This window comes from Triturus cristatus, chromosome 4_1 (genome assembly GCF_964204655.1).
Source record: "Triturus cristatus chromosome 4_1, aTriCri1.1, whole genome shotgun sequence".
NCBI classification, from domain to species: domain Eukaryota; kingdom Metazoa; phylum Chordata; class Amphibia; order Caudata; family Salamandridae; genus Triturus; species Triturus cristatus.
The window spans coordinates 675,402,217-675,416,185 of NC_140585.1; the positions used below are offsets into that span (position 1 = coordinate 675,402,217).

The 13,969-nt window shown below is 40.8% G+C and overlaps 1 protein-coding gene across 2 annotated transcripts in view; it reads left to right on the plus strand.

The window, feature by feature from the left end:
• The window catches only part of CTTNBP2 (cortactin binding protein 2), a 636,925-nt gene that overhangs the window by 446,395 nt on the left and 176,561 nt on the right, over nucleotides 1-13,969 (plus strand). For both annotated transcript variants that reach the window (XM_085653125.1, XM_085653124.1), the window contains exons 14-15: nucleotides 86-185; nucleotides 8,614-8,766. In XM_085653125.1, the coding sequence (XP_085509251.1) occupies nucleotides 86-185; nucleotides 8,614-8,766 (253 nt within the window). The remainder of the gene's footprint in view (nucleotides 1-85; nucleotides 186-8,613; nucleotides 8,767-13,969) is intronic.

Genomic DNA, 13,969 nt, shown 5'->3' on the forward strand with positions numbered 1-13,969 from the left:
TAATGATGCATGCTCATGAAACATATGCCTTTGGTGTGTAGCACTGCAAGCAGATCATCACTGAACCCCTCTATTTTTAACACAGCACAAGCATGAGTCATTGGGTTTCTGCTGTGAAATAGTTAAAGTGCAGTTGGATGCGGAATTCTCCAAGGAGCAGCTTGTGGAATTATTCATTAGTCGTGGTAAGGAAATTCTCATGTATATGATATTAATAAGCCGTCAGCAGAATGTCAAATGATGGATTGGATATAATAATCCGAAGGACTGTGTGTGTAGCCATGTATACGTTTTAATGATATTCTGTTCATTTTATTGAATTGCTAAGTGACTAGAGGATGTGCAGAAAAATAACACCTTAAAAAAATTGTCTGACCCTGTATGGCTCAAAACGTATGTATTATTTAATTTTTCTTTAAGTTATTACAGTGATGGGGCAGGCAGCAGTATCCATTAGGTCCTCTTGTTGTAAGAGTGTGCAGATTTCTCTCAAAAATGTGTTGTTTTTAAACGTTTAATTTACTGGCCAAACTTGTTTGTGAACTGTGCTTTGGAAGACCTATTGAGTGAAGATTTGATGTACCGCACCATTTTGTATTCCCAAACCTTGCAATACGCACAATCACAGTCTGTGAACTCAAAATGGAGTCCGGCCAAGTACTAAACCCCTTGTTTGAGTTGGAAACATTAGTGAGAATCCTAGGAGAAGGTGTGAAAGTGGCCTCTCCCAGTTGAGATTTGCAGTCATATTATTCAATGGATTTCGACACAATTGCAATCGTAAATCATTGAAGTTACCTCAAAGGAGAGGGTAACTGATTTACAAAGAGGGAGCTTCCCTCAGGGGCATTTTCTCCTTTGAGAATCAAATTGGGCAGCCTCATGGGAATCAGATGTCCAGTGCACCACTAGGGGCGTAGCTTCGGGGGTGGGGGTTTTAGGGTGTGACACCCCCCAAATAAATAAATTCTGTACTAAGAAGTTGGGTCTGCGGGTCCTGAATCGGGACTGTTGTGTTTGTCGGGTTTCTTTGTCATCCTGGTTTCACAAACACATTTTTACTTGTTCATTTCTTTGAATCACAAATTGAAATGTACTTGGGCCCAGATTAACAAATATTTTGCATCGAGGTTGGGTCACTGTTTTGACGCAGCCCGAATCAAAATCCTTTTTGGTAGTTACAAAGCAGCACAAATGTGAATTTGCATGGCTTTCCAACAATAAGTAACCCGACACAGCATATTGCGCTGCCTTGCGTTACTCTGCGCCACAAAGTCATTCCGTGGGAGGTTCATGAGTTTTGTGCATCCACCCACGGATTTTGATGCAAGCCCATATTTACAAAGATTTGTAGACATGGGTTTGCGCCAAAATGGTGCACCTGCCTGAGGCTGGTGTAACGAGGAGAAAAATCTGTTTTTCTTCTTCTTCTTTCCTCTTTGCATGTGTCCTGCAGCCTGCAGCATACATGCAAAGAGGAAAAAGCCCCAAGGACAGTGCAGGAACATACCGCTTCTTGTACACATCATAACGCAGGCATCCTTGCACAATGGTGCAATGGTGCCTGCGTTTGCGTAACGCAGCACAGCAGTGTTGTTTGCTGTGCAGCATTGTGCCACTTCTTTGTAAAAATGCTCCTTACTGACCGGTTTACCAAAAAAGTAGCAAATCTGCATCAATAGGCGTGGAAATCTTTGCTAGTTTCAGATTTCCAGGCATACTACTGGCACTCAAAGACCCAAAAGGAAATAGGACGAATGCTCGTTAATGGTCTAACACTGGCAATCCCTCGGGTAGCATTCCAAAACATTGTTTTTCACCCACTTTGCCTTTCTGACCATGCTCCTCATGGAACAGTCCATCCGGAACCTTGGGCAGCTCACACATTCAGCCTGTGGACCACTGGTTTTGTAGTTGGGAAATTTGAGATTTACACCCCCCCCCCCCCATTTCTTTCAGGAGCACAGGCTGATTAAAAAAAACAAAGTTTTTTATTCGGGAATGTAGGAATTGAATTTGCTGTCCCTTGCAGGCCCCCAACCCTGCATTCACAATCAAACACAGGGGGACAGCATATAACATCCTTACTAATTAATATTTATTACCCAACCTCCTGCAAATGGAAAATATGCATTGTGAACTGTTAGTACATCCCCATTGCTAACTAGTTGGTGTGCAATTTGCACAACTCCAGTTTGTGGACAGGGATATTATATCGTGCCCTGCGTACATTTTTCATATTTGCTTAACCATTGTCTGCTCAACATGACTTGTAATTTCTTAATCTTATTTCTGAGACTCTTATTCTTAAAAGGGAGACATTCGTTAACTTGTCAAGCAAATTAATTATATTTGAATGACGTGAACTTTTACATACAGCTCATCTCTACTCACTGCATCCGTACATGCTTTTCTTTCCGGCATATTGTTCGCCTCAGGATTTTTATTTGTTTGCATAGGCATGCAAGAATCAGGTGAGGTAAACCTTTTTTATTTTAATTTGGGGTGAGTTACTATATGCAGGAATGTGCCTATGCTGCCTATGTGATTTTTTGTTCATGTTCAGTTACAGTCCACTCCGTACAGGGCATACTAGGTGACTTCAATATCTGCGTTCAAGATCATACCTTATATTACAATATCATCTTCATCAGTACAAACCTAGTTTTAAAAATCCTTTGGTAACCAAATGTTTAAACCTAAAGAGAGGAGAAATTATGGCAAACAGAATAGGAGTGATTTAACCAGTTTCCACAGGCAGGATGATTTATTGGTGTATTTCTAAAGCTGTGTGACATGTCACCTTCATTTCTTCAGTACTGTACTTTTGCATGAAGACTTATATAAAATAGATTTTAGATGTGATATCATATGAAGTAGGCTGGTTACCAAAACTTGCTTTATAAGTCTGTCAATACTTTAAGATCAGCTCTGGCAATGAACAACAACCACTTAAAATCTCTGCGCAGAGAGGAGAATGGATGCAACGTTGGCACAACCTAAGCGTGAGTGTTGTAGTCTTTGTCATTTCTGAACTTGTCCCATGGGCACTCCAGAAAGCAAACTATTGCAACAATCTAATTTGAAGCCAGTAATGTTCCCCAGTGGTTGCACTGTGTCTTTCAGCAATAACAGAACATATTATGTATATGTTTTTTTAAAATAATAGTTTGATAATGGAAATCTCCATATGTTTTGTTGGATTCCTTGAGTTTCTTCTTAAAAACAGTTGTAAGGCCTTTTTTTGACTTATTTTCACTGGTCTTAATGTTTATCTACAAAGCATCTGCCACTCTTTTGGCAGTTTTTATGATAAGGACCAGCCAATCACATGTGCATTTCCATGCAATGAGAACCCAGTCCTTCCTAAACTCCTTGTCGTCTAGGAAGAACCTGGGCAATTAGTCATGACTGTACCGTGAAGTACTGTCTTGACCTGACCTCTTTTTATCTCTACTAGAGTGTCCTAGTCCCCTAACTGAGCAATAGTTTGGGCCATTGTAGTGTTGCCCAAGAGAAAAGGTACGGCCAGGATGGCTGACACTTCCTCATCGTCCAATGTTAGTCCCTCTGACACAGTGGAAATCTGGAGGGGATTCTTTCTCACTATTAGCGATAACCAATTCTTATTGCTAGTGAAACCTCTCACAACACCTTGTGCTGTACTAGCTACACATAACACTTAAAAGAGAGGAGGAGGTAAGCTGCCGTACACCCACTTGGGGAGAGGACGTTACCACAAAAAGTAACACAGCTGCAGGTAAAACAGACCATTAGTATTCTTGCCTGAAGACAAACTACCAAAAGTCCCACTTAGATGGTCACAGAAACCCTGTGTGAGTGCTGAAGGGCGGGAAGGTCATCCTTATGGAAGAGTAAGCCTCACACACAAAATTGTGTCATGCTTCATCATCGGCAACCTCTCCCCACCCTGGAATGGCAGTACCTCCAGGGCAGACTCTACCTCCTGTTGGACTCGGCGCAGGAGGGAGTTCTTGGATAAAAGCTACTGGACAACAGAGGGATCCAGGTCAGTGAATTAAAAATACCTTAATGTATCCCTGCTATTTGTCTTTATTAGTGGGTACATTGGGTAGGGTTAAAAATTGGTGGGGCGATAATGTGAGAGCAATGACTCGCACCGCCATCAGAGTTAGGCCAACATGTTTCTGCCGGTCTTAGAAGCCCATACGGGTCTGAGGCATTCCTCAGGGCCAGAGATCCGTAAATTCCTCTAGGAGGCCTATTCTCCTGCTTCCTTAGGGAGGATGACAATAAAAAAGTATTACTAATGTACTCAGGTGAGTCCTACCTGAAAACGCACAAGGACAATGACCTATTCATAAATGAGAAACAAAAAGTTGTAAGATCAATTATTTAATATGCAGATCAAAGGACTTCCCTTTTTTAGTTTAACCAAGGGAGAGAGAACGTGGGATGACACTTCACAGCAAAACCATAGCACTCCCTACACCCATGATTAGTGAATAAACCATGCGAAAACATTGCGCATTCTGCATGTGTGTGGTGAAATAGAAAACATAACTATTTATGGAAAAGCTATACTCTAGCTGTACACTCGCTATATTACCCTAGATTATAAGGGATACCGGCTTCTTGAACAAACTCGCACACTAGTGAAATCTGGATTCAAAAGGATAAAAGTAATCAGTATATACACTACATACAGTATACTCATTGTTCTAGGAGTATGGTAGTCACCTGACTACAATAAAAAATCAGGCAGTAAGAAAGAACTAGCATGTGAGAGATGAAGGGAATCATCTCATGTCACTGCACTCATACTTCAGATAGCTCATAATCATGTTAGTGTGCCTCAGGCAGGGGAATGAGTAGCGCATATGCACATCAGTTACAACTAGCCCCTGAGGTAATGGATTATGCAGACCCCTACTTGAAGTGTCTGTTGCCATACTAGTGGAAATACAGTCAATCATTCCCATATAGAATCTGTCCCCACATCCACCCACAACAACATACAACACTCTGTTTTCGAATTAGTGAAAAAATACCTCCATATTGTAAATGGACCAAGTCCCTGGATTCGCTGTGGGTTATGACGTAGCGCCCGAATGGCAGACCCCCCCCCAGGGGTGGGGAGAAGCACTTAGTCAAATGGCCCACCGTGCTGGTAATCCTGCTCAACGCCCGCTCTCCGCCACTAGTACACACCCACTCGGACACCCACTCCCACACTGATACAGACAGTCACAGTGCCACTCAGATCACATACATATATTAGAAACAGTATCACTCAGTAGTAAACATAGAATATTAAATTAACTAATGCAGTAGATTAGTATATATCTTTAACTCTCAAACTTTTATGAAACACTTAAACTCATTGGATGATGTCATTAGTGATGTCATTTGAGATGTTATCAATGATCTCATGAGTGATGTCACTGACCATGTCATGAGTGTTATAATATGTGAGGTCATAAGCAGTGCATTGCGGGGTCGTAAGTTATAGTTAGCTCAGGTAAATATAACTGCTGATTCTCACTTGTTTTAACAAGTGAAATCTGAGCCTAATTATAATGTCCCTGTAACCTTTGATTTTTTTCACTGAATTTCTAAGGTTTTCATTAATTCTATTTCCGAACTAGAACGTCTCTGTAACTTTTGCATTTTTCAGTAAATTTCTACAGCTTGTTAAATTCTATTTCCTAGCTATAACATTCTTGTAACCTTTGTTTTTTTCCATGAATTTCAGCAGTTTTTAAAATTGTATTTCCTATCTGTAACATGTAACATTTGAGAGTGGGGGTGTGAGTGGCTTTATAGGTAGGTGAGTGTGTGAGTGGCTGTATGGGTCTCTAAGTGGGTGTATAAATGGGTTTGTGGGTGGTGAGTGGCTGTATGGGTGGGTCTATGAGTGGGTGTGTGAGTGATTGTATGGGTCTGTACATGGCTGTGTAAGTGGGTGTTGGAGGGCCTGTGTGGATCTGTGAGGGGGTGCATGAGTGTCTGAGTGGGTGAGTGAGTGGACGTGTGAGTGTCTGAGTGGGTCTGTGGTAAAAAAAAAGTAGGAGGGCACATGGAAGCAGGGCCTCATGCCAGCCCCCCTGTGACGATCCTCCTGTCCTGCTTGCCTGCAGTCCACTACCCTCTGCTGCCTTCAGTTTTGTGCCAACTCATTTTTCGGCCTCTTTTCTGCTCACTACTGTCCTCTATTTTGCCTCTTTATGCTCATTCTGCCCATTATTTTGCGTCTTTCTGCCTCTTGCTGCTGGTTTCTGACCTCTATTTTGTCTCGTGCTGCTCGTTTCTGACCTCTATTTTGACTCTCTCTGCTCATTCTGCCTGTTATTTTTCATCTTCCTGCTCATTTCTCACCTTTATTTTGTCTGTTGCTGCTGGTTTCAGGCCTATATTCGGCCTTTTAAGGCTCATTTCTCACCTTTGGTTTGCCTCTTTCTGCTAATTTTTCACCTTTATTTTGCATCTTGCACCTTGCTGCTTGCTTCTTAGCTTTTTCTTTTTACTCTCTCTGCTCATTTATTTTGCTGCTGGTTTCTGACCTCTATTTTGTCTCTTTCTCCTCATTTCTCACTTTATTTTAGGGGTGGGTGGTAAACGCTGCTCCGCAGAGTGGTTGCGTAAGGGGGTGCGCCTCCGACGAGGTCTCAGCCGTCTCACTGTGTGGGACCTCCTGATAACAGGAGAGGTTCTTGGTCCGCAAGGACCTCTCAGCATTCAAGGGGACTTCCTCTCCCAACGAGTAGCGCTAGTTTTAAAAAAAAAAATCTGTAAATTTCATGAATTAGCGGTCAAATTTGTTTTTTAAAAACGCTTTTTTTGTGCTGCAGGAGCCAGGCTGGGGGGTTAGGATATTCATAACAGTCCTCTTTTTCTCAGTATGACTGCCAACACTTTCTGGATGAAGTGTTGGCCGCCAGTCAGAGCTCTGCATTTCCCTGCACGAGCTTGTTATTATTTTCGAAATAGCTGCAATCGCAGATATACTTATTTTTTTCTTTACATTTCTCAGTGACTACTTAATGGATTTACATCGGAAAACTAAAAGCATGACTTGTGAACCTTCCTACCAAATTTTATGTAATTCCGTCCAGCAGTTCGGGCAGTAGTCTTGTTCAAAGCGCCTATGGGAATTAACATGTAAATTCTTACTTTTTTCTACCCCTTGCCCCTTTTCTCGGCTCCCGCTTGGTGGAGCACTCCATTACTTTCCTCGCAGAACAAGACGCACTATGACATAGATTCGTCAAACAATGCCAAAGATATAGGCAAGTCAAATAACGCTTTTCCTCTGGAAACGTGTATGTATATATATATATATATATATATATATATATATATATTCTGCTCCAAAGGTTGTCCACCTGGTGAGTAGCACTCGATCAGCAGCTTTATTTATGATAGGCAGGGACGAGGATCCGCTTGTAGAAGCCGCTCCGTAATGGAATTGCCTGACGCGTTTCGAAGCTCCATATGCTTCTCTTCTGAGGCTTGAACGGAGACGGTGTGTGCGAACGCTGAACCCACTTCGCCATTTTGATATTGCAAACCCACCAATGGGAAGCTCAAATGAGACTGTGCATTGTGGGAAATGTGGTCCGGATAGCACACAAATCTTGTCCTGTATAGACCCTGCAAGTGGACTCGTCCTCAGTCCTGTTTACCGCTGCTGGCCCACATTGCCGACATGATAGTTACCATGTCGGGTGACCCCCATAACATTACGGGGTGGTGCACACTCCACGGCAGGATGGCCGCGTATTACATTATGCTCCAAAGGTTGTCCACCTGGTGAGTAGCACTCGATCAGCAGCTTTATTTATGATAGGCAGAGACGAGGCTCTTACCCGAGCAACTGTTACCCGAGCGCTGTATAAATAACAACCAACATTATAAAGAGCTTGAATAGAAAGAACATTATTAATGGAAAGAAGAAGAGAAGGAAAGAAAGACAAGATAGAAAGTAGGACATTAAGTATATGCAGGGACCTGGTAACAATGCCCCAGACATTTGGGAAAGGGACATTAACGGTTCAGATCAGGGGAAGTATAAATATCTGTAAAGATATGGGATGAACCACTAGCACTAAGACACCTTCAGGTAATTGCGCGCTTTATAAAATAAAATGACAATTACTAGAGAGGCGAAGGCTGAACTGAAAACTCTTTAAATGCAGTTAGTAGCTGTGGCCCTCAGACAAAATTAAATTTTTCCACTTTGTATCTTGGCACTGTAGTGGTAGTTAATGCTCCTTCGGTCCTAGGCTGCTGTATAGTAGCGCTTTAATCTAGCTCCAGTAGGCCCTCAATTTTGTGCAACAATCCTTCCTTTTCTAACTGTCCTTACACCTCTTCAGTTTCTCGCTTTAAACCCTAATCCTATTAGTTGCTGTCTTTTCTGATGGTTGATGATGGAACATTTTCCTATCAAGCACTAAATTGAGTTCTAGTTCATTAAACGTGCATTGTCTGTATCTGCAAATCTCCTCCCCCTGAGGTGTAAAAGGAAATGTATTAGAACTAGAATATTGAATTTTTCCCAATGCATGATGGCCTCTTCAGTTGGACTTGCCTTCACAAGCGAATAGTAATGGTCTCTTCCTGTTGCAGAATGCCTGGTACCTGTAGTGGCACAACCGCCGGCCAAACGAAAGATCGTAATTCTGGAGAACTTGGAGAGAACAGCTTTATTGGAACTGTTAGGAGATTTTTTGGAACCGCTTGAAAACCGTTGCCCTGCAAGCAGCTGTTCTTTTCAAAAAGGTAAAAAAAAAAAGTAATTTTGTTTTATGCTCTGTGCCCTCCGATAATATAATAGTACTACTAACATACTACAAAATGCTATTCATAAACCTATGGCTGCAGACATCCTCCTCTTCTATCGTAGATTTTCTATGTAGAGTTTTACACACGTGGTAGGAAATTCTTTTAGTAGTAAATGTTGGAGGATTCAGGGGTAATGCTTGGGTAATGGGGAATTCTTACTACTAAAGAGGAGCGGATTAGGGAGTGATAAAGGGGGACTTAGGGAGGAACAAGGAGGGGTTTTGGAAGGAGCATGAAAATAAAAATCACAACAAGAGGGGGTAAACAAGATATGTGCCCGACCTACTCCACTCATCAGCACCTGTTGCCCTCTGATGCCTTTATATGTGGTTAGTAAAATAAAAATGGGTTGGTTCAAAGAGGTCATCATAATTGTATAGTCCAAGTCATGTTTTTTTTGGTTATTAATTTATTTTAATAATCTTAAAGTTCATAAAATCATCCATTTTCCACCGGCATTTCCATTGTCATTATCATTGATTACATCTGCAGCCAATATTTACATTGATTACTCTCACAGCAAACATAGCTAATGTGTTTCATGGCCAAACTGCTTCCTCATATAGTTTCTAGCAAAGCGAATACATAGGATTATGCAGTGTCAAACAAATGTAAGCATCCCACACATTGCAGTTATCAGATGTAGTCTTTTGAACAAAATATCGAAAGCAATAAGTTCCAGCAAACACTCACCCATAAAAGAGTAGGCCCTTTGCTATTCCTAAGCTGCACTTATAAAGTTACTTCAGCCAAAAAGGACCTTTAACAGACAATTGTAGAAGAACATCAGCCCAGCCTTAGAGTAAGTCCAGCACCACACATGCCTACTCATGGGTACTGCAAAAACACTCCCATAGAAAATAATGAAGACCGGGACTTAAAAAAACAACCCAAAGGGAAATAATGTGTTTAAAAATAATTAAATAAAACCTTTAGTAAAAAATTAAAGTTAATTAATTACATACACAAATTTTAACAACATACTTAATAATGAATTAATATAAAAATGATAGTGTGGGTGGAATTTTTAAAAACTATCTTAAACTATAGCTATACATCTATTTGATATTTAATTTATTTATTCAACATTTTGACCTTTGAGTTAATGTGAGGTAATATTGCGTTTTTTAGTTTTAGGTTAACAATTATTTTAAGTTAATTTCCATTTAACATAAAAATATTTGTAATTTCTTTAAGATAACTAATAAACGTATTACATTATTTTCCCTTATACTTTGCCATAGGCAGAGCCTGCCTTGGTGGTGAAGGCCTCTGCCTACGTATGAAAAGTTAACAGTAGTAACTTTACATCTGCCAATCCTGCTTAAACAGGCTACACCCCCTGTTTCGAGGGTGTGGGGACATGCAAGTCTGTACCATGTAAGTCTGCAGCTAGTAGTAAATTTACACTCTGATATGGTGATTAGCAAAACAGTATATGTGAAGTATGAGACATTGATTTGGGCAGGTTTTAATGTGAGTATGTCACACTGCCCTTGTGGTTGTGTAATCAGATTAAAAAACATAAATATTTATTCTATTCTAAATAAGTAATTTCATGTACTGTAAATCATGTTATAAGTCCTAGCATGGAAATAAACAGTATGTCTGCTTTTTGGGGCGTAGGTGGAAATTACCAAATGTATTGGTGGTTGAAGACTCATCTCTTTAAAGAACACTACATCGCAATGCATTAACTGCCCACATCCCTGCTACCTCTGCTATCACTCATTGACTTTATGCTTGTGTTTGACACTGTACAGTGCTTCACTGCCTTTTGGCTAGGTTGTCACTACAGAAACACCATATAGATATATACATACTTTCAATGTTTCTCCAATTTAGCAGGTGGCTTCCAGTAGTAAACTCCTAAATTTAAATATTATTATCATCAGACATTTGACTCAAACCAAGAGAAGGAAAGACAGAAAGTTAAAGAAGGTGGTGTACAAACAATATAGAACACAGACTAAGGAAGAAAATGGATTAAAAAAACATACAAGTGTGACAGGAAATGTAGGGTGGTGAAAGGAAGAGGCATTAGGTGGAAACAAGATGTTGAACAACCTTGGCGTTCATCATCAGGACATTGTGTGCATGCCCCAAACCTTTTGCCGTGTGCTGACCATTTTAGGAAACTTGCGTCCTGATGTCAGCCTGACTGAGAGTGGATTAAAGTGTCCTTAAGGGGCAGAATAGCTGAATTCTATACATCTAGGACTGTGAAGCTTGGTTTTCAAATAATTTGTTTTCAAATAATCACAAAAAACTAAATCCAGGTTACACTTAACAGGGTGACAATGGCATCTTAGTTCATTTTGTGGATTACAAACAGAACTAAACAATCTCCACTAAGAGCGTAAGGAGAGCAACAGTTATGTAAAATCTCCAAATACGTATTTATGTGACAAGGATATAATCTTACAAGAGAAGACAACAAAACCGCATAATAAAGTGGATTATTATCTACTTGGTGAGTACTCCCATTCAGAAAGTCATTGTACCTTCTTCAAATAGGGAATCGGACCAGTGCTCTAAGTGGGATAAAAAAGGTGGGGTGGCTCTAAAAGGGGTGTGGTCAAAAAAACATAACAAATCCTTTCCAAGAGGCGAGACATAATTAAGGACGTGGTTTAGACTATTTAAACTAAATCTTCTGCCGCATACAGCGTGCCACCTGTGCAGTATGTCATGCACCTCTATGCATTTTTTATGCCTTGTTTTCAGTCAGACATGTCATGCAACAACAAACACATATACCTCAAACAAGCCAGACTTATTGGCTTTGCCAATGTGTAATAGCTGTATCATTTAAATGAATAACAAAAATGATTTTCTTGCAAATATTTAGAATTTGAAAACACAAGTCTGTGAATTGAACATTACCAAGGCCTGTGGTAGTGGCCTTCGAATGCCTCAAAATTCCCGTTCTCCCCTTCACACCACTTTATTTTGCAGTCTCTGACTCCATTAAATGCGTATGTCGTTCATCTGAAAACATCTTTCTGAAATCCTTCATCTGAATATCTTACACTTTCCCCCAATTACATTTGCCATGTATTCAACCATCATTCTATGTGCTCTGCAAAGTGGCCAGTGATTTTATTTTTTTTATAGCTTATGCACGTTTATTGCAAACTGACCAGCACTATGAGAACCGTACACTCTCTTCTGCCTTAACTTCAGAGTACCCAAGTGTGTGCCATCATAAATACCCACCCACAAAGGGAACTCACGCAGACCCATGGAGGGGGACTCAGTTCACCACAGGCACTATACAAAAGCCATATGTTTAATGAAAACAATACAGACATATGACATCTTGGTAAAAAGTTAATCTTCGAGAATGCAAGATGAAGTAACATCAAAAATGTGAACATAAATTGCTTAGCTGACATGGATTACCTTAAGGATTTTATTTTACAGTAATTGTTGAGAAATCGACCAGTAATGTTAAAAACATGAATAGAGAGCTTGATAAATATCAACCTGTATTAATTAGTGCCTTGTCTGAGACCCAACAGTTCGCAGCCCAATTAAAGTAATTAACAAGACTGTTGAAGAACCAGAACCTTATGGGTCTGGCGGTGCAGGGTACGCCTTAATCTCCTAGGTTCTCCTGCTCAGCTACACAGAGACACGGGGACACTCTGTCGGCGTAAAAGATCGGATTTTATTAGCTGCAGCTAGTACAGTTATCCTAGAAGTACACAAGGTAGGTTCTCAGGAGACTGCCACTTCACTCTGTGGCGCACAATCTTATATACTATATAGGTAACATACACATTAACCAAATATACATCCAGAACATACAAGAAAGAGCCAATAAGGAAAGTTGGAAAACAGGACAGAACCAATAGGAGAGATTTGAAAACAAAAGTGTCAGATGCCTCGAAGAAACCTCTCCTCCAACTATGTTTGTCATCCCTCCCTCAAACTAATTCATTAACGGATTCGTAACTAACTTGCAGGTGGCGAGATATGTTTGTGTGTGTTGGAGGACAGTTGTGAAACGAGAGAATGCTAGCAGAGGACAGTGAAGGCCAGACGATAAGATAAAGTCAGAGAAGAATAGTGTGAACCAACAGATAGTTGAGACGGGGATTAGGAAAACCAGACCGGGATTAGTGTACTCGGCCAAACCTAACACCAGCTTTGCAAATAGAGGGTGAAGGCTAATTTTGACATGAAGCTTGCAGAAAGAGCAGAAAAAGACTTCGACCGTCGTGCTGCCTGAGTGAGGGCAACACAAGATGGCGGCGGAGCACAAAATGGTGGGTCGATACGATCACAATCGAAAATCGAAGTTCCTCAGACCCTCCTTTTGCCAGAACTCAGGAAAGATACTCAGGCTCATTTTAATCTGAGTCAATGTCGATGGCCATAAGGTCATCGAGCTGTTGCTGTAGCATCATTCTGATATTCTCTGTTCTTTGTGACTTGGGTTTAGGGATGCACATAGTGGCACAGAGGTCGCAGATGGCGGGACCACAGTGCATACAAAGGCAACAAGAGAATATGATGGCTAAGATTACTCCAAGAAACGTCAATATTTTCCAACCCCATTTGGACAGTAGTACCCAAAACCACTCTAATAATGACCAATCTCCTTCGTCCTGATGAATCGACTCAGAGATCATGTGTAACTTAGAGATAGCTTGGTATACTGTCGGAGCGTCATTTGGTATTAAAATACAGCAACTTGACCCGATCAATTTGCATACTCCACCACGATCTGCAAGAACAAAGTCTACGGCAACTCGGTTTTGTAAAGTCATGAGACGATCGGCCTGTAGTTCTGCCGTGATATTGCTTAAGGCTCCTACAGTGAAGTCTATGGTGGTTTCTACGACACGAACCAATTGCCTTATATTTCTGCTGTTGGCCATCGGACCCCAAAAAGGAAGAAATCCTTAGAGGAAATCTCCTCCCTCTTGTCCTGCTGTGTCCTTCGAATCATTAATCCCTCTGCCATATCTGTTTCGATGATGATTTGCGGAAGCGGTGTAGGTAGGGGGAAGAAGGAAAGCTATATAGCAAGTACCAGAGAAACCCGTTGGCACCACGTATAAGCCCTATTATAACAAATGAAATATGTGCCTTGAGATGGCACTAGAGGAGGCGAGTTTTGAGAAGAGTA